Below are 24,313 nucleotides of genomic sequence, written 5' to 3'. Positions count from 1 at the left end.
CAGGCTCTCGTATAGTATGTTGACTTGAGGATGTGAAACAATGATCATCATGCACTTTATGGCCACCAAATGCAGATGACCCATTGCAAAATCTGTCTGCATGGTGTAGTAAAAATGTATTATAGGTGGGGACACAAGGTTATACAATGCTCTTAAAATAGTAATTGTTAAAACATTCTCTAGCCATTGTTGAATAGGTTGAACCTACTCCACATTAATCACATCCAAATATGAAAGTCGTCCCACACTGGTCTTCAGCAAGTAGGGATAGAATTAGTGTTCAAATTCTGCAAAGCAGAGTTTAGAAAGAGTGATCTAGACTCTTCAGAATAAAGCAGCACCTCTCTTGTGTCCTATCTGTGCATAAAGGGCCAGCTGTCCAGATCAGCTGTGCATTTTCTGCTGCTTCCCTCAAAGTGTCCTTAGAAACAGGGCTCTCAAAGAACCACTGCTATCCCAGCATCATTTGCCTTTTGGTTGAGATTTAGATTCATTATCTCAATCTGCAACTCGGGACTTGCAGAGGTAAATATACCTCATTGGGATTTCTGCTTCATCACACTTGTGGACTGCTAGGGTGGGGCCATTTATAAACTGCAGTCCATACGAAAATTAGTTCAAGTTAGTTCCTCTGTGCTAAGCTCACCAACATCTACATGGTCAATTCCTTTCTTTGGGCCTGAAGATCAAAAATTCTCCAGGTTGGAGAGAAATTATAGTGGAGACTTCACAGACTGAAGTTATTAAATTCTGTAAGAAAAAGGGTGAAACCTGGAAGTCCTAGAGTGATGTGAACTGAGTCCCATAAAAATTAATGGAGCTGTCTAGGATAGAGAATCTCACATGGGAGGAAGACGTTAACAGTTGAGTTCCTGTGACTGATATAAAACCCCAGTTTGCAGCAAATACAAATTAAGCTGAAATGTTTTCATTACAGTCCAATTCATCTATAAAAAAAAAAAGCTTCAGTAGGCTCCATCTTACAAATATTGCTCACAGATCCCGGCTTTGGTTTTTCAACAGCTTGCCATCTTTATATGTTTACTGTGGTGGAGTGTTGCAATCTTACAGAAGGCCACCGCCAAATTTCCAGTAGTCTAGATCACTAGATCAGTGTATATGTGTGGAGAAAGTAGATCCTTCTTAGATAATTGGAGGATTACTGGTATCCAACACGCAGCATCTGGCATTGCTTGTGACCTATCATGGTCACTGCCCGGACACGTCCCCGGCATATTAAATATCTTATATTACAATTTCAAAATGTTAACTGTACATTTAACTCCCAACTGGTGGCTGTGATGAGGGGCAGGTACAAATCTTTCAATTATGTATTTTCGAGCTTTTAAGTTATATTGTTTTATGGAAGATATTTGTTTTGCTGGGATGGTTGTATTGAATGTAGGCCATTCTCCGCCTATTTCAGACAAATCTTCCTTTATGTCTATTTTTCAGTTGCAAGGTTGTGATATGTTTTGATTTCCTTCAAGATATTAATTTTACAAATGGGTTTTATTGAAACTAGGACATTAACCTCTGTTTTCTACAAAACTTCATTTATGTCTAGAACTTCTGTTTTCTTCCAGTGTTAAACTGAAAAACAAAATCTTACTTTCATCTACATTGACCTATCAATAATGATGAACAAGTCTGGTTAACTGCTTCTTATTTAGAAATGTTTGCAGCAATTTTGGAATTACTTTGCATTCGTTAGAGGTCGGGCAAGTCTTTTAATACTGGAAGTCATTTTGTAATAAATGTAAGTTGCCATAATTCTGCGGCTTTGTGTGGTCATGCTTTCCAAAGCTGAATTTAAAGGAACTCCCTATCTTCTCTTTCTCCAACATAGGTGTGTCCGGTCCACGGCGTCATCCTTACTTGTGGGATATTCTCTTCCCCAACAGGAAATGGCAAAGAGCCCAGCAAAGCTGGTCACATGATCCCTCCTAGGCTCCGCCTACCCCAGTCATTCTCTTTGCCGTTGTACAGGCAACATCTCCACGGAGATGGCTTAGAGTTTTTTAGTGTTTAACTGTAGTTTTTCATTATTCAATCAAGAGTTTGTTATTTTCAAATAGTGCTGGTACGTACTATTTACTCAGAAACAGAAAAGAGATGAAGAATTCTGTTTGTATGAGGAAAATGATTTTAGCAACCGTAACTAAAATCCATGGCTGTTCCACACAGGACTGTTGAGAGCAATTAACTTCAGTTGGGGGAACAGTTTGCAGTCCTTTGCTGCTTGAGGTATGACACATTCTAACAAGACGATGTAATGCTGGAAGCTGTCATTTTCCCTATGGGATCCGGTAAGCCATGTTTATTACGATTGTACATAAGGGCTTCACAAGGGCTTATTTGGACTGTAGACCTTTTTTGGGCTAAATCGATTGATATTAACACTTATTTAGCCTTGAGGAATCATTTATTCTGGGTATTTTGATATAATAATATCGGCAGGCACTGTTTTAGACACCTTATTCTTTAGGGGCTTTCCCAAAGCATAGGCAGAGTCTCATTTTCGCGCCGGTGTTGCGCACTTGTTTTTGAGAGGCATGGCATGCAGTCGCATGTGAGAGGAGCTCTGATACTTATAAAAGACTTCTGAAGGCGTCATTTGGTATCGTATTCCCCTTTGGGTTTGGTTGGGTCTCAGCAAAGCAGATACCAGGGACTGTAAAGGGGTTAAAGCTTAAAACGGCTCCGGTTCCGTTATTTTAAGGGTTAAAGCTTCCAAAATTGGTGTGCAATATTTTCAAGGCTTTAAGACACTGTGGTGAAAGTTTGGTGAATTTTGAACAATTCCTTCATGTTTTTTCGCAATTGCAGTAATAAAGTGTGTTCAGTTTAAAATTTAAAGTGACAGTAACGGTTTTATTTCAAAACGTTTTTTATACTTTCTTATCAAGTTTATGCCTGTTTAACATGTCTGAACTACCAGATAGACTGTGTTCTGAATGTGGGGAAGCCAGAATTCCTATTCATTTAAATAAATGTGATTTATGTGATAATGACAATGATGCCCAAGATGATTCCTCAAGTGAGGGGAGTAAGCATGGTACTGCATCATTCCCTCCTTCGTCTACACGAGTCTTGCCCACTCAGGAGGCCCCTAGTACATCTAGCGCGCCAATACTCCTTACTATGCAACAATTAACGGCTGTAATGGATAATTCTGTCAAAAACATTTTAGCCAAAATGAACCCTTGTCAGCGTAAGCGTGGATGCTCTGTTTTAGTTACTGAAGAGCATGACGACGCTGATATTAATATCTCTGAAGGGCCCCTAACCCAATCTGAGGGGGCCAGGGAGGTTTTGTCTGAGGGAGAAATTACTGATTTAGGGAACATTTCTCAGCAGGCTGAATCTGATGTGATTACTTTTAAATTTAAATTGGAACATCTCCGCATTTTGCTTAAGGAGGTATTATCCACTCTGGATGATTGTGAAAATTTGGTCATCCCAGAGAAACTATGTAAAATGGACAAGTTCCTAGAGGTGCCGGGGCTCCCAGAAGCTTTTCCTATACCCAAGCGGGTGGCGGACATTGTTAATAAAGAATGGGAAAGGCCCGGTATTCCTTTCGTCCCTCCCCCCATATTTAAAAAATTGTTTCCTATGGTCGACCCCAGAAAGGACTTATGGCAGTCAGTCCCCAAGGTCGAGGGAGCGGTTTCTACTTTAAACAAACGCACCACTATTCCCATAGAGGATAGTTGTGCTTTCAAAGATCCTATGGATAAAAAATTAGAAGGTTTGCTTAAAAAGATGTTTGTTCAGCAGGGTTACCTTCTACAACCCATTTCATGCATTGTCCCTGTCACTACAGCCGCATATTTCTGGTTTGATGAACTGATTAAGGTGCTCGATAGTGACTCTCCTCCTTATGAGGAGATTATGGACAGAGTCAATGCTCTCAAATTGGCTAATTCTTTCACTCTAGACGCCTCTTTGCAATTGGCTAAGTTAGCGGCTAAGAATTCTGGGTTTGCTATTGTGGCGCGCAGAGCGCTTTGGTTGAAATCTTGGTCGGCTGATGCGTCTTCCAAGAACAAGCTACTAAACATTCCTTTCAAGGGGAAAACGCTGTTTGGTCCTGACTTGAAAGAGATTATCTCTGATATCACTGGGGGTAAGGGCCATGCCCTTCCTCAGGATCGGCCTTTCAAGGCAAAAAATAGACCTAATTTTCGTCCCTTTCGTAAAAACGGACCAGCCCAAGGTGCTACGTCCTCTAAGCAAGAGGGTAATACTTCTCAGGCCAAGCCAGCTTGGAGACCAATGCAAGGCTGGAACAAGGGAAAGCAGGCCAAGAAACCTGCCACTGCTACCAAGACAGCATGAAATATCGGCCCCCGATCCGGGACCGGATCTGGTGGGGGGCAGACTCTCTCTCTTCGCTCAGGCTTGGGCAAGAGATGTTCTGGATCCTTGGGCGCTAGAAATAGTCTCCCAGGGTTATCTTCTGGAATTCAAGGGACTTCCCCCAAGGGGGAGGTTCCACAGGTCTCAGTTGTCTTCAGACCACATAAAAAGACAGGCGTTCTTACATTGTGTAGAAGACCTGTTAAAAATGGGAGTGATTCATCCTGTTCCATTGAGAGAACAAGGGATGGGGTTCTACTCCAATCTGTTCATAGTTCCCAAAAAAGAGGGAACGTTCAGACCAATCCTAGATCTCAAGATCTTAAACAAATTTCTCAAGGTCCCATCGTTCAAGATGGAAACCATTCGAACTATCCTTCCTTCCATCCAGGAAGGTCAATTCATGACCACGGTGGATTTAAAGGATGCGTATCTACATATTCCTATCCACAAGGAACATCATCGGTTCCTAAGGTTTGCATTCCTGGACAAACAGTACCAGTTCGTGGCGCTTCCTTTCGGATTAGCCACTGCTCCAAGGATTTTCACAAAGGTACTAGGGTCCCTTCTAGCGGTGCTAAGACCAAGGGGCATTGCAGTAGTACCTTACCTGGACGACATTCTGATTCAAGCGTCGTCCCTCCCTCGAGCAAAGGCTCACACGGACATCGTCCTGGCCTTTCTCAGATCGCACGGCTGGAAAGTGAACGTGGAAAAGAGTTCTCTATCCCCGTCAACAAGGGTTCCCTTCTTGGGAACAATTATAGACTCCTCAGAAATGAGGATTTTTCTAACAGAGGCCAGAAAGACAAAACTTCTGGACTCTTGTCGAATACTTCATTCCGTTCCTCTTCCTTCCGTAGCTCAGTGCATGGAAGTGATCGGGTTGATGGTAGCGGCAATGGACATAGTTCCTTTTGCGCGCATTCATCTAAGACCATTACAACTGTGCATGCTCAGTCAGTGGAATGGGGACTATACAGACTTGTCTCCAAAGATACAAGTAAATCAGAGGACCAGAGACTCACTCCGTTGGTGGCTGTCCCTGGACAACCTGTCACGAGGGATGACATTCCGCAGACCAGAGTGGGTCATTGTCACGACCGACGCCAGTCTGATGGGCTGGGGCGCGGTCTGGGGATCCCTGAAAGCTCAGGGTCTTTGGTCTCGGGAAGAATCTCTTCTACCGATAAATATTCTGGAACTGAGAGCGATATTCAATGCTCTCAAGGCTTGGCCTCAGCTAGCGAGGACCAAGTTCATACGGTTTCAATCAGACAACATGACGACTGTTGCGTACATCAACCATCAGGGGGGAACAAGGAGTTCCCTAGCGATGGAAGAAGTGACCAAGATTATTCTATGGGCGGAGTCTCACTCCTGCCACCTGTCTGCTATCCACATCCCGGGAGTGGAAAATTGGGAAGCGGATTTTCTGAGTCGTCAGACATTGCATCCGGGGGAGTGGGAACTCCATCCGGAAATCTTTGCCCAAGTCACTCAACTATGGGGCATTCCAGACATGGATCTGATGGCCTCTCGTCAGAACTTCAAAGTTCCTTGCTACGGGTCCAGATCCAGGGATCCCAAGGCGGCTCTAGTGGATGCACTAGTAGCACCTTGGACCTTCAAACTAGCTTATGTGTTCCCGCCGTTTCCTCTCATCCCCAGGCTGGTAGCCAGGATCAATCAGGAGAGGGCGTCGGTGATCTTGATAGCTCCTGCGTGGCCACGCAGGACTTGGTATGCAGATCTGGTGAATATGTCATCGGCTCCACCTTGGAAGCTACCTTTGAGACGAGACCTTCTTGTTCAGGGTCCGTTCGAACATCCGAATCTGGTTTCACTCCAGCTGACTGCTTGGAGATTGAACGCTTGATTTTATCGAAGCGAGGTTTCTCAGATTCTGTTATCGATACTCTTGTTCAGGCCAGAAAGCCTGTAACTAGAAAGATTTACCACAAAATTTGGAAAAAATATATCTGTTGGTGTGAATCTAAAGGATTCCCTTGGGACAAGGTTAAGATTCCTAGGATTCTATCCTTCCTTCAAGAAGGATTGGAAAAAGGATTATCGGCAAGTTCCCTGAAGGGACAGATTTCTGCCTTGTCGGTGTTACTTCACAAAAAACTGGCAGCTGTGCCAGATGTTCAAGCCTTTGTTCAGGCTCTGGTTAGAATCAAGCCTGTTTACAAACCTTTGACTCCTCCTTGGAGTCTCAATTTAGTTCTTTCAGTTCTTCAGGGGGTTCCGTTTGAACCCTTACATTCCGTTGATATTAAGTTATTATCTTGGAAAGTTTTGTTTTTAGTTGCAATTTCTTCTGCTAGAAGAGTTTCAGAATTATCTGCTCTGCAGTGTTCTCCTCCTTATCTGGTGTTCCATGCAGATAAGGTGGTTTTACGTACTAAACCTGGTTTTCTTCCAAAAGTTGTTTCTAACAAAAACATTAACCAGGAGATTATCGTACCTTCTCTGTGTCCGAAACCAGTTTCAAAGAAGGAACGCTTGTTGCACAATTTGGATGTTGTTCGCGCTCTAAAATTCTATTTAGATGCTACAAAGGATTTTAGACAAACATCTTCCTTGTTTGTTGTTTATTCAGGTAAAAGGAGAGGTCAAAAAGCAACTTCTACCTCTCTCTCTTTTTGGATTAAAAGCATCATCAGATTGGCTTACGAGACTGCCGGACGGCAGCCTCCCGAAAGAATCACAGCTCATTCCACTAGGGCTGTGGCTTCCACATGGGCCTTCAAGAACGAGGCTTCTGTTGATCAGATATGTAGGGCAGCGACTTGGTCTTCACTGCACACTTTTACCAAATTTTACAAGTTTGATACTTTTGCTTCTTCTGAGGCTATTTTTGGGAGAAAGGTTTTGCAAGCCGTGGTGCCTTCCATTTAGGTGACCTGATTTGCTCCCTCCCTTCATCCGTGTCCTAAAGCTTTGGTATTGGTTCCCACAAGTAAGGATGACGCCGTGGACCGGACACACCTATGTTGGAGAAAACAGAATTTATGTTTACCTGATAAATTTCTTTCTCCAACGGTGTGTCCGGTCCACGGCCCGCCCTGGTTTTTTAATCAGGTCTGATAATTTATTTTCTTTAACTACAGTCACCACGGTACCATATGGTTTCTCCTATGCTATTATTCCTCCTTTACGTCGGTCGAATGACTGGGGTAGGCGGAGCCTAGGAGGGATCATGTGACCAGCTTTGCTGGGCTCTTTGCCATTTCCTGTTGGGGAAGAGAATATCCCACAAGTAAGGATGACGCCGTGGACCGGACACACCGTTGGAGAAAGAAATTTATCAGGTAAACATAAATTCTGTTATTTCAGAAGTAAGAACTTCCTTGTAAGCCATAGCAAATGATATCAACCCAATCAAGGGTTGATATCAAAATAACACTTCCGCTTGAATGCATCTGTTCCAATTCCAGCATTGTTAAAGGGACATGAAACACAAACTTTTTCTTTCATGATTCAAATAGAGAATACAATTTTAAACAACATTCCAATTTACTTCCATTATCTAATTTGTTTAATTATTTAGATAGCCTTTGTGGAAGAAATAGGTGAGCCATGTGTGATCTAATCACACAAGGCATCTGTGTGCTACTGAGCCTAATTAGATATGCTTTTCAACAAAGGATATGAAGAGAATGAAGCAAATTAGATAATAGAAGTAAATTGGAAATTAGTTTAAACTTTGCATGCTCGTTCTGAATCATGAAATACAACATTTGTCTTTCATGACCCTTTAAAATAACTTAAAAAATAGAATGCAAAACTAGCTCTCTAAAGACAAGGGCTAACCTTGAATCATCAATGATTATTTTTATTTTATTTCACATGTTTTTCCCTGTACTATAGGCAGAACATTTTATCTATAAAACCTTTTTATTGTCTTTAGCTTTGGGAAGAAGACCCGGAAACCTTTCTGGTGATTATTAAAGGCGCCGGAGACAAAGCATTTTGCGCTGGAGGAGACATACGAGGTAAGGGATTGCGTTTGTGAAAACAGAGGAAGCTCTTTCTGTAAAGACACAAGCTATATAAATGCATATTAAAGTCATCTCTTTAAAAGGAGTAACTTTTATATGAAACTACTAGAATATACTCACAAATATTTAAACTTGCTAAATAATATATACAGTATCTCACAAAAGTGAGTACACCCCTAAGTGGAAATGTCCAAATTGGGCCCAAAGTGTTAATATTTTGTGTGGTCACCATTATTTTCCAGCACTGCCTTAACCCTCTTGGGAATTGAGTTCACCAGAGCTTCACAGGTTGCCACTGTCAAGCACTCCCTTAGACTAAATAGCAAATAAAGCACCTGTGTGCATCTCTTGGGCAGAATGTAATATAAAGTCTGTTTATTAAAGGTATAGAAAGGTCAAAAATAAAATGTGCATGGGTGAAATCTAAGCATTTTCACTGTGTATTTTTGTTAGTAAAAATGCTTCTAGTAACAGTTCTTACTGTTTTTCAGTGGCATATGCACATATCCTGTGAGGGCAGGTGATAAAAAATTCTTTGCTGAAAAAAAAATGTTATAGGTGTCCAAAACTTGCAAAATCAGTAGTTCCCTAAAATCTATGTTACAATAAACGGAGTTTAAAATGAACTTATGGAGCTATACTATTGTATTTCCCATTAATTAGCTTGTTACATTTTGGCAGACTAAAAGCTATTAGCTCACACGGACTTATCTAGGCAATCCTGTTGTTAGTACGGTATTTGCCAAAACTGTAAGAATATTGGCTTTTCCCAATGCAATATCTTGCTCTCTCTTCACTAATGCTATGAACTTTGAGTTCTCTAAAATACAAGTGTATAATTGGAATCCGCTATTAATGCAAACAATATTTTTCACTTTACACTACTCTTAAAGGAACATGAAACCCATATTTTTTTCTTTCATGATTTAAAAAGAGCATGCAATTTTAAACAACTTTCTAATTTACTTCTTTTATCTAATTTGCTTCATTCTCTTGATATACATTGCTGAAAAGCATATCTAGATAGGCTCAGTAGCTGCTGATTGGTTGCTGCACATAGATCCCTCGTGTGATTGGCTCTTCCATATGCATTGCATATGTAAAGAATGAAGCAAATTAGAAAATAGAAGTAAATTGGAATATTGTTTAAAATTGTGTTCTCTACTTGAATCATGAAATATTTTTTTTTGGTTTAGTGTCCCTTTATTCCTAAAGAAAAAAAAAAGATTACATTTGAAATGAATGGTAATGAAAATACACTGATGTGCAAAAATAATAGCAAGAGTTAAAAGTTTTTGACATCTCTTACTGTACATGTGACCTGCAAAGCATACTGCAGTAGGTATGGTGCATGCACATTTTCACCCCACGTCACCTTTTTGAGTTGCTGTGACAGGAAACCTGCAATAAATATTACTAGAATAATTACAAAAAAGCTTTTATGCAAATGGATTATGCATTTCTATTCTCATAAAGGCGTTTCACAAAGGAGCGTATCATTTAGAAAGTATGAGCCGCAGAGGAGCAGGAGTACTAGTTATTATTAGTTACTTGGGCCCAATGAAAAAAGCATTGCCAGACCCACGAGAAATGGTCTGTTTTGTCTCACCGGTCCCGCAATCTATCCGGCCGGCTATATTTTATAAAAAAGTTGGCTGACCCTACCAGTCCTGATGAGTGGCAATGTACCTTCCATAAGAAACAATTGGGATTGCTGCCTGATGAAGAATCCACCCATATCGCTAGTGAACTCAGATCTTGGCCATAGGGAGGGGCGTGCATTCAAAGCATATTTACACACCCTACAATGTGCACTCTCATAGAACGCTTGTATATTTGCTATGTATGTTATCACCATTGTTAAAGGGGGAAAAAACACCTTAATAACAAACATATAAAAGCTTAGGGGTGTGTAGTTTCTTGTATTTACTGTATGTATTTTACTGTTAAATACTATATTATGTATTTAAAGTCTTTTTGTGATTTAAATAAACAGTTTTTTTGAACTTTTGACGTATTGTCTTTTTAGGAAGATTTTGTGTACATGATATTAATGTTAATTATATCCGATTGAAGACCGTAACCGCTACTATGTAAACTTACTTTTCAAATATTGCTGTTGCACTATACAAAATGTGTTTTTAAAATAGAACATGTTTAATCAGAATATTATAAAAGTATCAAAATAAGTTTACATACTATTAATTTGCATGCCAATGAATGAAGAGCAAAAGCATAATTGAAAAAATATATTTAAAAAATGTTTTTTTAGAATCATTTAATAAATCATATTTAAATGTTAAAGGAATATGATTCAGATAGAGCATGTCATTTTAAGACACTTTTAAATTCACTTCTATTTTCACATGTGCTTTTGTTCTCTTAGTATCCCTTGTTAAAAATGAATATGCACGTATCATACACTAGTGAGAGCTGCTGCTAATTGGTGCCTGCACACATTTGTCTCTTGTGATTGGCTAACTATATGTGTTCAGCTAGCTGTCAGTAGTGCAATGCTGTTCCTTCAGCAATGGATAACAAGATAATTAGAAGTAAATTGGAAAGTTGTTTAAATTGAATATTCTATCCAAATCATGAAAGAACATTTTGGAGTTTACTATCCCTTTAATTAATATTTAATTTGTATGGAAATACATCTCCAACTAATCCAGAGTTTTTGTTTATCTTTCTCAGCTGTTACGGAAGCAGGGAAAGCGGGAGAAAGTCTTGCTCAAGACTTTTTCCGAGAAGAATACATCCTGAACAATGCCATTGGTAAGAATGTTTTTTTTTAATTTATCCATGTCAAACAGTTCTATCAGTATCACTGAGTTCTTAGTGTGTTATTGTTAGTGCTCTACAAATAATAATAATAATAATAATAATTGGTACCTGGTGTATAATCCACAATGCCTTTTTGATATTATGGTATAGTAGCCCAAGCCCAAACCCTAAATTACTTTGCTTTCTTTTTCTTTTTTTGTGCCACAGATAACACCTTTTAAGCCTTAACCTTAAAGTGAAGGTAAAGTTTGATCTATTATATTGCTTCCCCTGTAAATACACAAAAATTGAATGGGACTTTAATTCATGATTTTTTTTAATTTCGCTATATTTATTAAGTTATTGCCGGTTTTTAATCCATTTCTGTACCCTTTTAAAACAACCCTTTTTTTTTTTTTCTTAGCCCGGTCACGTTGTTTGACAATCCAATTGAAATACTGGCCGTTAGGCGGCCGTCATATTACGTCACCGCATAACTTGTTGATATGCGCATGCGTTGCCTTTACTTCCTCCCTGTTATAACAAAAGCTTGTTCCAGTTTAGCGCAGACGCAATAAGGATTCCCTACTAACCACATTCCTTCTGTCGTCTGTAATAACAAACGAGAATGCGCTTTTGTACTACGTATAGAGCGGGTGGGACCGCTCTATACGTCACAGTCTCAGAAACCCGGAAATTCATGGAGGGGAGGAGTAAAGAAGGGAAGCGTATGTAAAAACAAATCCTTTTTATTTCCATTTTTTATATATAAAGATTTAAAAAAAAATATGGCGATCAGACTATACAATATATAAATAATACAATAATGTGCAAAAAACAGGAAAACGTTACCTTCACTTTAAGGTTATATCTACACCTGTGCTGGTAGATAACTTTGTTGGATTTACAGTTGACTTTTGATTAAAATATTTCTCTTATTTTAACCCATTATAGGAGCTAGTAAAGCTCTGTATCTTTATGCTGGGTGCCGCCATCTTGGAACAAGCGTATTGTTACATCCAGCTGTACCTTGCACTTTGGATTAGCTTGCATTATAGAAAGAGCAAGGTTTACATTTTTGCAGTTTTCTAAAGAATTTAAAAGAAAACAAACAAAAACGTAGGAGTAATATAGAGCAGTGTAACCAGCTCCCATTCTGTACTGTGCACCCTACACTGAAGTGCATGATACAGCTTGTCAAGAAGACAACTATATCCCCTGTGAATGTGCACTGCTTGTGCCACATGATGCAACAATGCTTGAGCATTGCCCAGTGCAGAGATGTTCTACTTCACTTACCAGTAAAGTGCTAAAATAAAAGAATGGCTTTGAAGAGAGCTGGAGGCACAGGAGGAAAATAATAAGCATGGTGAGTAGTAACCCAGCTATTGTAGTTGTACCCAGCAGTTATGTCCCTTTAAGTTTGCACTGACTTCTAAAAATATGTAAATGATACTCAATCCTAGCCAGATGCCCTCCAGTTAGAAGCTGTAGAAATACTTCTGTTTAATTTAAAAATGAGAAATATCCACACAAAATAAACAACGAAAAAAAAGGTCTCTTTATTATGCTTTAAATAAGTAGAAAACAACATAGAAGAGGGTTTTTCATGGAATCTCCAGCATGCCAAGACTTGACAAGATCAAGCCACCATACTCAAGAAAAGAAACATTTCTTTTGGATTTTGGAAAGTACCTTTTTGCACTCTGTGTTTACAACGTGCCTTTCAGGAATGCCCCTTGCTGCATGCATTTTTTTTACTTTCTATTGAAAGACTGTACAGCCAATCAGTTGCTGTCACACTTGCCCCAGACCCAGCAGCTTGTGCTCCTGCACCTCTGCAGTAAAATCTAAAGAAACTTAACAGGATATTAAAGACTTCTTGTCTTTGTGTAATAAAGTTGTGCTTGTCCACACTCTTAAAAGAACAAAGCAAATCCTGTAATTTATGTTTTCAAAATGCTGCAAATTGCCTAAACCAGGTATTTGATTTTGAAAGCAGGTTACAGAATTAGCTTAGTATAGTACAAGCACCATAAACATAAGCAAAAAGTGTGTAATGTCCCTTTTATTAACATTTCAATCAGGGCTAGAGATCATGAGCGTCCCCAGTGCCCTATAAGGAGTATACAATAACTGTATATATGAGGACACCTTACTACTCACCAAGCTGGATGGTGCCTTGTAGCTTTTTTCATATGTTTCCGTCCTTGAACACATGCATGCTCACCCTATAGTAGGTTGGGTCTATAACTTCTAGATAGAGCTAATCAATATGCCCACAGCTGATCACAGTTGAAGGTCAAATGGCTTTGTGTGTGCCGTTGAGAAGGAGATTAGCTATTCCTGATTGAGTTTACAAGTCATTTTAGGAGGGGGTGATCCTTTTTGCAACTCAGTGATTCTGTTTTTGAATTGTCTTTATTTTTGCCAGACATGTTGTTGTTATATCTTTCACTTGGATGTTTTATGTTGAACTAAGTAATTACAACTGGATAAACAAAAACTGTTTTATTTCAGGCTGCAAATCAAGAAAATGTGATTATTTTCAAGGGGGTGATTCTTTTCACTACCCACTTTCGATTCTTAAAAAAATCCATAGAATATATGTGTATTTTACAGTATCTATTTCTCTTAATATTTTTTTCAGTATCTTATATTTAATATTTACAGAACGCGTCTTAAGATAACTAATTCTTCATTTTTGCTAACCCAACAAAGTGTTAGACCTTAAGCTACCAACCCAAATTGCGTTACACAATTTTACATTCCTAGCTCCCTTCAATGGGTCTCCTAGTAAACCTTGTGATAGTGATAAAAGTAGATAAAGCAAGCGCCAAAAAGGCTAAGGTGAATGTACAAAGTATAAAATACAAATTAATCTAAACTTCATGGATCCATGATTCACAAAAATAAAATATTAAATAAACAGTTATAGTAAAAACAGCAACAGTCTATTAGAGACGACAACAATTTACACATACAGTTGGAAATAAGTGGCCAATGCATATATTGTTGTAAAAATGTCCCAGTAAAATTATTTAATATTTTATTTTTGTGAATCATGGATCCATGAATTTTAGCTTAATTTGTGTTTTATACTGTGTACAATAAAATTGTGACCTTTATACATTCACCTTAGCCTTTTTGGCTCTCGCTTCATCTACTTTTATCACAATTTTACATTCCATTGTTCTTCACATAGAAAATAATGTACATTTTAATAAAAAAATAATAAGAAAATATATATATTTATTAATAGATATATAGGTATAGATGTGTGTATGTATTTAAAATAAAATAAAAATTTCCTGTATGTGAAGAAAATTGAATGTGAAATATTGCTAACTCCTCTCTGTTCAGCGTGCGAGCGATAAGTGTTAGGTTTTTTCTTCAGCGCCCTCCATTAAAGTCTATGGGGAGAAGAAGCATGTACGGTTGTAATATCTGAAGTCCTAAAGTTAGTGCACGTTGGGCCCAGAATATTTTTATTGCAAGAAAGGAACCAAGAACAATTTGGGATCAATCCTGTGTGATGACCACCCTTGCATAGGTTGTCCTTATAGCACAGTGGAGAACCTCCTATTGATTGTTTATTTTTTTGGTCAGCCTGCTTGTTTTTTTCTCTGTTGAGCACATCACCTGTTTACCGTTATAAATTTTAATTAGATATATAGCTAACAGGGTTCATTAAAGGGACAGTATACACCAATTTTAATGTAACTGCATGTTATAGACACAACTATAAATAATAATATGCATAGATACTGATATAAAAATCAGGGCTCAAAATTTCAGGTCGTGAGCTACTAGCCAGGCCAAAATGTTACTCGCCACACCCACTACTCTACCCCCTCTTTGCATATGTTTAGCCATTGTGAAACACATTATTGTGCAGTCATTATTAATATTTTTATTTTATACTTTAACAAATTAAAAAATGCTACATACAGTAATAGATTAACATAAATAAGTGCATAGCAGTTAGCAACATCAACTTGGTGGTTCTGGGTAAGACAACAGTAGGATAAAAATAGGAAGTTGTTAAATCGAGATAATGGAGAAAGAGTGCTGTCAGTTATGGAAGGTCATAGCAGACCTGGAGATTTTCTATTAATAATTATCTCTAACTTCTCTCTCAAGTATCTTTCTTCCCTCCCTCCTCTCTTCAATCTTTTTTTTTGTTTTCTCCACTCTCTCATAAAGTTATCTTCTACTCCACTTTTACTTTTCCTCTCTAATCTCTCTCTCTCTCAGAAGTAACAGTCTAAGCACTAATAGTGTTTCTACAGCCATAGAGGAATAACATATCTTTGCCCTTTCAAGGATATATAATATTTTTAGCACATAGCCCAAAATGTGTGTTTGTTAATGCTGCAATAGGAGTGTACAGTTTGATTCAACATTCACTCACTAACTTTCACTCGCCACCATTAAATTTCCACTCGCCAATGGTAATTGTGAGCCCTGTAAAAATCCAGTATAAAACCCTTTAAAAACATACTTAGAAGCTTCCAATTTAGCACTGTTGATAAGATTAGTTTGGAACACCCACTGAAAGGGGCTGAGAGCAGCACCCCCTCCCCTGCATATGAATATACCAATTATAGAGACAGAAGCAATATGAAATCTGTATACATCAGTATACATCTAAATCTTTGGGGCTTGGTTAGGAGTCTGAAAATCAGCACAATGTTATTTAAAAATAAGCAAAACTATTCATTTTTACAAAAACACGCCCAGATGGGCTATATAATTGGATATTCTACAACACACTTATACAAAGAAAAATCTAGTGTAGAATGTTCAATGTATTGTAGCATTACTGCTTTGCTTATAGAGGTAATTCATTTACTGGCAGATAAGAACTGTTTTATCCACAGTTTTGTAGCTTTCTCTTTGGTAGAACTTAAATTATGCTTATACAAGGCAAAGGCTTGTTAACTTTGAAATTGTATAAATATGAAATATAGCAGAATTTTATGAAAAGTTACTAATGATAAATAATAATTTATTGCTTATATTTTAATTTTACCATTTTTCTTTTTCTGGGGAAAGCATGTTTGTTTTCTCGCTCTCTCACCTTTCGTATTTCTAGAAATGTTACATTACTATTCTATTGATGGGGCTTTTTTTTTCTTTTGACAAAAATGCTACCGGATGATAACATTTTCTTATGTAGAATTATTATGGGAAATCAAAGCACCAGCAGACTATGAAGCAGCTAATTCAGAGGGTAACCCTGGATCAGAATCAAATAGTATTGAAATATTCATGTAAAAGAGGTTGAGAGTACTTTGAGCCCAGAAAATTAGTAGATATCTTTTTGCAAGTCAATGCAATTGCTACAACAGAAAGACCTTACATTTTTAGGATTCTCAAATATGCCATTGTGGAGAGAATAATATCTTGGAATTCTATTGGGTTTACTTTGAATGTATATATCTCCAACTTACCATAGAGATGGTGGACCTGAAGACTGCACAAGACTTACTTTTATGTGCAGTCTCTGTTCATTTATGGGTGGTGGAATAATCAAGTTGTTATCCATATAGACCATAACAAGTTGGTACTAGAAAAAGTGCTGTAATTTTGAAAGGACCAAAAGACATTACTAGCCATCTAATGTGCATGTATGTGTGGGGCAGAAATGTCCATAATTTAAATTGAGCTCTATATTGTTATTATGATGTAGGTAATTATGCCACTTAACATTTTGCTTCCATAGCTTAGCACTGCTCCCGACTTGTAATGGTGTGTTCTATCTGCTGCTGCACGTACTATATATATGCTGTACTTTCTTATATAGGCCAACAGACACCTAAAAATAGGGAATTAATAGGTGCACTTTCACCCTTAAAAGCTATACATATGTTTTATATTTGTTAAAATGTTATATAGGTGATAATCCTATCTCTATCTTCTGTCGCTTTACTGAGATAACAAAAAGAAGAAAATAAACATTCATCTACCCAATCTCTCCTCTATAAAGCCTTAAAAGAAAATAACCAAAAAATATAAAAGAAAAAAGTGCATCCAGTGCAAAAATATAGAAGAAAAAAAATGCAGCTACCCAGATTCCTTGTCGATATCCAGATACCTCAGCCTAGCACTTACGTGCAAATAGAAAAACAAAACAATAGAAAAGACAAAATGTTTTAGCTCGTCTAAGAGCCTTTTTTGCATTAAACTATTAGACATTAAATTCACCACCGTGTACTCCGGATATTTAAAAGTTATGTTTGCCAACACAGATCAATAAAGGGATTTCCCTTATTCTCATTGGAAAATACCAAGCGTTGAAAGAAGATTGAGAACAAAGATTCTGTCCAATAGCTACTGCAAAACCCTATTGGTGTCTTGAGGACTCTAAACCAGGTCGCCAGGGCCTAATTTCAAGGCACCAGTGGCTCCCTGGCACCTGGGATTGTAAGAAGATTGTATTTTATGCAAGAACTGTATAATAAATGAATTCGTATTGCAGGCATTTTGCTTATAGTATTTGTTTTTCTCTTAGGTACATACAAAAAACCCTATGTGGCTCTAATTGACGGAATTACAATGGGAGGTGTAAGTAAACTTGCTCATTTGTAAATTATTATGGTTAAAACATGAGGAAAAGTGTTACATTGTTCAGTTTAAGGTTAGATATTTCTTTATTTTCCCCATAATAAGACAGAGAATGTTGGAAGAAAAGGCCAGGTTCTATGGAAAGAGATGGTGTGTCTCACTTAAAACAGATGTCTGTCCTGGAGTCCTGGTTCTTTCAGTGTCAATTTAAGGATTGGTGGGTGGATAAAATTAGAGGGATGGGCTTTGTCAAAAATCCTTGTTTAGAAGGGACAAGCTGTGTTGATGGGGTACACAGAATATACTTTCACATTAAAAAAAAGTAAACCGTCTGTTGGAGGCTTAGCAATGTCACACTAAGAATAGAGGCTCTCTGGGACTAGATTATTCTGGGGAAAAAAGTGAAGAGAAGGGTCTGTCTGGGACACTGAAGTTTGAGAGCACTTGGGGGCAGATGGCTACATAAATATGTGTAGAACATTTGAGAGTAAGTGATGCAGAAATAACAAAATAATCAGGGAGTTTTAGCCACAGATTCTGAAGTAGAAAATTATATGTTTCTCAGGTAAAAATGTGATCCATGTGTTTTTTTATTTAACGACCATCTAATATACTTTCACGGCCACCTACCCGACTACTTAATTGATAAAACTTTACATGTTAGTCGGTAATAGTGGGGAACATGTTAGTGGTGACATCATTGAGCAGCATTTGTTTTTAATGACATTGTTGATCTCATTAAACTGATCCTTATAGCGCTAGCATTTTAAAGGGACATAATACTCATATGCTAAATCACTTGAAACTGATGCAGTATAACTGTAAAAAGCTGACAGGAAAATATCACCTGAGCATCTCTATGTAAAAAAGGAAGATATTTTACCTCACAATCTCCTCAGCTCAGCAGAGTAAGTTCTGTGTAAAAAGTTATACTCAGCTGCTCCCAGCTGCAGGTTAAAAAAAAAAAAAAAAAATTAAGAAATAAACAGCAGCCAATCAGCATCAGCAGTGCTGAGGTCATGAACTCTTACTGTGATCTCATGAGATTTGACTTAACTCTCATGAGATTTCATAGTAAGCTTCCTTTACCTGATTGGTGAAATAATATGAGAGTTCACGAGGCTCATCCCCTAAGCTGTCCTAGGACAGACACACTAAAATGCTGCTTAGAAATCCTTTACAATGGGAGGTGGCTACTGAGGAACTTTTGAGGTAAAATATCTTTCTTTTTTACATAGAGATGTTCAGGTGATATTTTCTAGTCCGCTTTTTACAGCTATGCTGCATCACTTTCAAGTGTTTAAACATTTGGGTATTATGGCCCTTTAAGTCTGGCCCTGATTTTGCTTTACTCAAATCCACACATTGTGTGCTCAGTAATGGACATTTTTGCAAACATCACTTAAAGGGACATGAAACCCCAAAAAATTCTATCATGATTCAGATAGATAATACAATTTTAAACAACTTTCTAATTTACTTCTATTATCTAATTTGTTGCATTCTCTTGGTATAATTTGTTGAAGGAGCAGCAATGCACTAGTGGTGCCACCAATCAGCAGCTAGAACCTAGGTTCTCTGCTGCTCCTGAACTTGCCTAGATAAACATTTCTGCAAAGGATAACAAGAGAAGGAAACAAGTCAAATAATAGAAGTACATTGCAAAGTTGTTTAAACTTGTATTCTCTATCTGAATAACGAAATAACAAATTTGGGTTTCATCTCCCTTTAATGTCTGGAACAAGAGGTGGCCCATCATTAAAAAGAAGGGACTCTTACTGATATGTGTGTCTATTTGTGTAAGGTTGGAATGCACTGTTTCAGTATCACCATCCCCTTCAGGATGTTACAGATGTGCCATGTTTGCACTGAGCAGTGAATATATAAAGGGTATCATTTCAAATATAAGATTTTTGCTTTAGTTTCCATCACTAACTTTAGTGTTCGGTGTATATGATGAATTAGAAATTTAAAGACAGAACTTTAGTGAAAAGCATAAGTGAAACACACTTTTTAGCACCACATTGTCTCCATACCTTATCTTTAAAACCCTGCATCCTGTGAAAATAAAGGGATTGCAACGTCAGGCAACACTATGCACTGCTTTTATTTAGCAGTAAACTCCTTGATAGTAAACTGGGTAAGAATGTCACTATTAATTATACATACCCAAATACATTATTATCAGTCCAAGCAGCACTATTAACACCATTAGATGAATAGCCCTTTTAGAGTTAAAGCCTTCTATACCTCACTATTAAACTGCTAAATGAAGATACCCGCACCTCTGCCATTACAAAGGGATTCTACATCTGTACAATGCAGTTGCAGGTCATTTGATTCTGACTGAGCTGCCTTGCTTCTGAAGCAGTGTTTACTACTGTACTGGTCTGCAGTGGTTGTGTGGTCAGGGGGATATACAGCCAATGATTGGGTGTCATGGGTGTCTGGTGTGATTGAGTCTTGTTGCAGTTGGTAACCTACTTCTAGCAAGATGATCTAAACTTACTATATACAAGCGTGACAATAGGGTCAACTTTCTCCACTTTTCCTCATCTGCTAATCACAGATTTTTTTTTAATTTTTTTTTTTTTTTTTTTTTTTTTTTTTTTAAAAACTGACTTTATTGAAAGAAATAGAGACATATTACAGTATGGAGTCGCAGCTCCCTGCAGACTGGGTAACATTGTCAGTCATATTTTCCATAGTAACATTGAATATAAATAGAGAAGAAATTGAAACACCTTCCTGTATTTATACCCTAGGTGTAGTCTTATCTTTGTATAGGGGGTGTGAAGAAAAGAGAAAGAAAAATGGGTCTACAAGAAGAAAGAAAAGAGAGAGAAAGAGAGAAGAGCTGCCCATTTGTACAAGAATTGTTTTGAAGACCTATGCTGTGGATAATCCGTCACCGCTGTTATTTAAGCTTGTAATAGCTAATCCTACACAGTACCTCAAAAGTACTAATAGTTATATCAACCCGTCATTTGGAGGTTCCCCATGAAAAGTGTTGGGTCCTCTTGGTTGTGAATGTTGTGTTTGAGGTAGTGTTCCCAAGTAGCGAGTATTTCCGCGTCCAAATAATAATATTCCTCTAGTTCTATGAACTCTATCACCTTACGAGACCACATCGACAAGGTTCCAGTTTTTTGCTATTAAAATTTTTATACTATTAGTCATCATGTAAAAATTTTTTTTGTAGGGTTTAGGTTTAATTTGGGGGGGGGGGGGGCTGCCTAACAACCACATCAATGGATCCAGAAGAAATTGAGTCTCGAGAATCACCTCAATGTCTTCTATAATTAGTCTCCAGAAGTTTTGAATTGTATTACACCACCACCACATAAGAGCCATGCTTCTGCCTTTGTGGCCACATCTCCAGCATTGGTCTGATCTGTGGTGGAATAGGCTGTAAATTTTCTTAGGGGTAAAGTACTATCGATTGTAGGATGTTTCAGTTAATTTCAACAACTGAAAGTGAAACTGACATTTTTGAGATGTTGTGGAAGATTGTTGCACTGGTTTGGGGTAAAATAATTATTCCTAGGTCATCTTCCCAATTCTCAATATATGGTGGGATATATCCGGGGTGGTTAGTTGTGAGTATTTTATGTATCATTGAAAGAGTATGAGAGATCGGAGGAGTATGGGTACACAGTGTAAGAAAGATATGCAGGAATCCGAAATTTTGAGGTCTCAACTGCAGATAATCTGTAACTATTCTTGGCAGTAGGAAAAGATGTTAAAGGAAAGTCTTGTTATTATGTTACAGGAGAGAACATATGTTGCAATCTGTAACAGGAGAGCTTAATTGATTTGTGAATTCAGAGATTTTATAAAGCTGGGTCTGGCATAGCTCTCTTATAAGGCTGTCAGGATAGTTTTAGTATGCCCTATAACAAGTTCTTGAATGCAGCAAGAGCAGATTCCTTTTTATGCAGTCTTGGTACTTTAGAGGCTAACAGCTCTTTTATGACGTTGACAGAGAGGTTGTTCCAGCTCAGCTTCAGTAGGTTGGCCGGATAGGCTATGGAAGTCTGACGTAGAGGTGTAGGCGTTCCCGCCCGTACACTGAAAGGAACAGCAATAATAAAGTAAGTCCGTTATTATGCAGAAGTGTATACGTTACTAATTCTTGTTCAGGTTGTAGTGAAGATTACCGCTATATGCAGATGAGAAGGAAGACGTTCCAAAGTAAAACAATTCCTTCCTTGCTACGAGAGAGTGACTGTCACTGTAATACCGCAATGAGCGGTCAGGAAATTAATAGGTATTATGCTGGTCCGCCTGTAAGTTAGCAATTTAAGTAATGCAGATGGTAGTATGATTAGTTAATGTCTCTGATAATCCGGTTCAGCTTCTGAGTGGATTTGCAAAGGTTAATGTCCTCAGTGAGAACGTAGTTGCCGGAAGGCACTTGAATCAGTGCTGTCTGTAGAGTTGTATTAGTTACTAATAACGAAGGGGAATAAAATCCCAGATTCAAGTTGAAGAGTTACCAGTAAATCTCTGTAGCTGGAAAAGATGATCAAAGTTTCTTTGGAGATGATAATCAGTTTTTTAGCCGATTCCTGAGAGAGCAGGTAGTTCAAACGTGCAGCTAACTACACACACAAACATTAATTGGCAAGGATTGAAAGGTATGATGGGAGTTTATAGGGAATGAGTGAAAGGTGTACACACATAGTCCTAAGAACATGACACACAGAGACTCAAAATGTGTTAGTGGTCTGACCATGTTTCTACTCTGTTCATGTTAAATGAAATATATCGATTTTCTCTATGGTAATTAAACCAGTTGTGAAAATAGGTATAGCCCTTTTCCACAAGATCAGCTTGAGGGAGAATCTTTTCTCCTGACGTTAGCATGTGAATAGATAGATCTTGTGTGTTTTTGTTCGTTATGTTTAGTAAGGCGTTCTGTCCTACTGTAAATTGACCGTTCTCTATGAGAGAAGTGAGAGGGGATGGTTTAGATGAAATTATAGTATTTTTGGATAGGATATGTTCCCATGTGGCATTGGTTTCTACTATCAGTGGGGTGCTATGCATCATTTTGTGTTTTGGTTTTTCCAAACGCCAACACAGTCGACCCAAATGAGGGGCATCTGAGATTAAGTGTTCTAATTGTACTCATATTTTATGGTTATAATGAATGTGCCAGTCAACTATTCTTTGCAGAAAAATGGCTTGCCTGTACAGTGTGATATTGGGGATACCTAGTCCGCCTTGAAGTTTAGGTTTTTGCATAATGATATTATTAATTCTAGGTGGTTTTTTATTCCAGGCAAAGTCGCTAATCGCTTTTTGGATGCTTAGAATATAGGATGCTGATAACGGAATTGGTAGTGACTGAAGAATGTACAATAATATTGGGAATATGTTCATTTTGAGGGTATTTATTTTGCCAGACCATGATAGTCTTTTTGATAACCATGAGGAAAGATCTCTAATAATAGTTTTTTTGATCGATTCATAATTTTTTGTAAAAGTATCCCCTAAGGTTATGGCTAGGTCTATACCTAAATAGTGAAGTGTACGTTTGCACCATGTGAACGGAGTAATTTGTTTAACTCTAAGCAGGGTGGGTTCATCCAGGTTGATGTTGAGCACCTCGGATTTTTCAGAATTAATCTTAAAATTGGATAATGCATGAAATGGGGGAACAGAATGTTTAGGGTCGGTGAGTGAAAATAAGATATCGTCTGCGAAAAGGGAGAGGACATATGATTGTGAACCCACTTGTATCCCTTTTATATGAAGGTTTTGTCTTATCCTAGTCGCAATGGTTTCAATAAAGCACGCAAATAGAAGGGGAGAAAGGGAACAACCCTGCCAGGTACCATTAGTTGTTGTAAAGGGGGTGGATAAGGTTCCATTTATTAGCATTTTAGCATTGGGTTGTGAGTATAAGGAGAAAATTCTGTCTTTTGTCATTTTGGGACCAAAGCCCATGGATTCTAACGTAGAACGTAAAAACAACCAGTCAACATGGTCAAAGGCCTTTTCTGCGTCTATAGACAGTAATATACCCGGTATCTCTCTGTCTTGTACAACGTGAATGAGGTTTAAGACCCTGACCGTGTTGCCAATACCTTCGCGAAGATTTTTACATCAGAGTTTAGGAGTGAAATTGGCCTATAATGTGATGGGTGGTCTAAAGCTTTGTTAGGTTTTGGTAGAAGGATAATGTGTGCCTCTAGTAGGTAGGGGGATAATGCTTTAGATTCATTGATATAGTTAGCGAAACGTGTAAATTGAGGCAACAGTTCTTTAAATTGTTTATAATATCTGTTACTGAATCCATCAGGGCCCGGTGCCTTGCCGTTTGGGAGGTCTTTGATAACCGCTTTAATTTCCTCTAATGATATGGGTTCTTCTAGTTGATTTTTTTTGATAGGAGGAGAGTTGGGGGAGATGAAGGGAGGCTAGAAATGTGGCTATTGCTTTAGTTTTTGTGTCTTGTTCTAATGGTTTTAGGTTAGTTGGACTATTTAGGTTATATAACTTTTGATAATATTCTCTGAAGGATTTTGCTATGGATTTGGAAGAGAAATGTTTTTTTATTCTGGCTGTCTTTTATACTTAAGATAAGACTTGTGTGCTTT

At 38.0% G+C, this 24,313-nt stretch overlaps 1 protein-coding gene across 1 annotated transcript in view; it reads left to right on the top strand.

Moving 5' to 3' along the window:
- The window catches only part of LOC128644543 (3-hydroxyisobutyryl-CoA hydrolase, mitochondrial-like), a 215,400-nt gene that overhangs the window by 34,755 nt on the left and 156,332 nt on the right, over positions 1-24,313 (top strand). Inside the window, exons 4-6 of the mRNA XM_053697120.1 lie at positions 8,282-8,366; positions 11,067-11,147; positions 17,653-17,705. Coding sequence (XP_053553095.1) covers positions 8,282-8,366; positions 11,067-11,147; positions 17,653-17,705 — 219 coding nt within the window. The remainder of the gene's footprint in view (positions 1-8,281; positions 8,367-11,066; positions 11,148-17,652; positions 17,706-24,313) is intronic.

The sequence above is a fragment of the Bombina bombina genome, unplaced genomic scaffold, assembly GCF_027579735.1.
Source record: "Bombina bombina isolate aBomBom1 unplaced genomic scaffold, aBomBom1.pri scaffold_575, whole genome shotgun sequence".
Taxonomy (NCBI): Eukaryota; Metazoa; Chordata; class Amphibia; order Anura; family Bombinatoridae; genus Bombina; species Bombina bombina.
The sequence above is the reverse complement of the archived record's forward strand: the minus strand, read 5'-3'. Positions and strand labels throughout refer to the sequence as shown.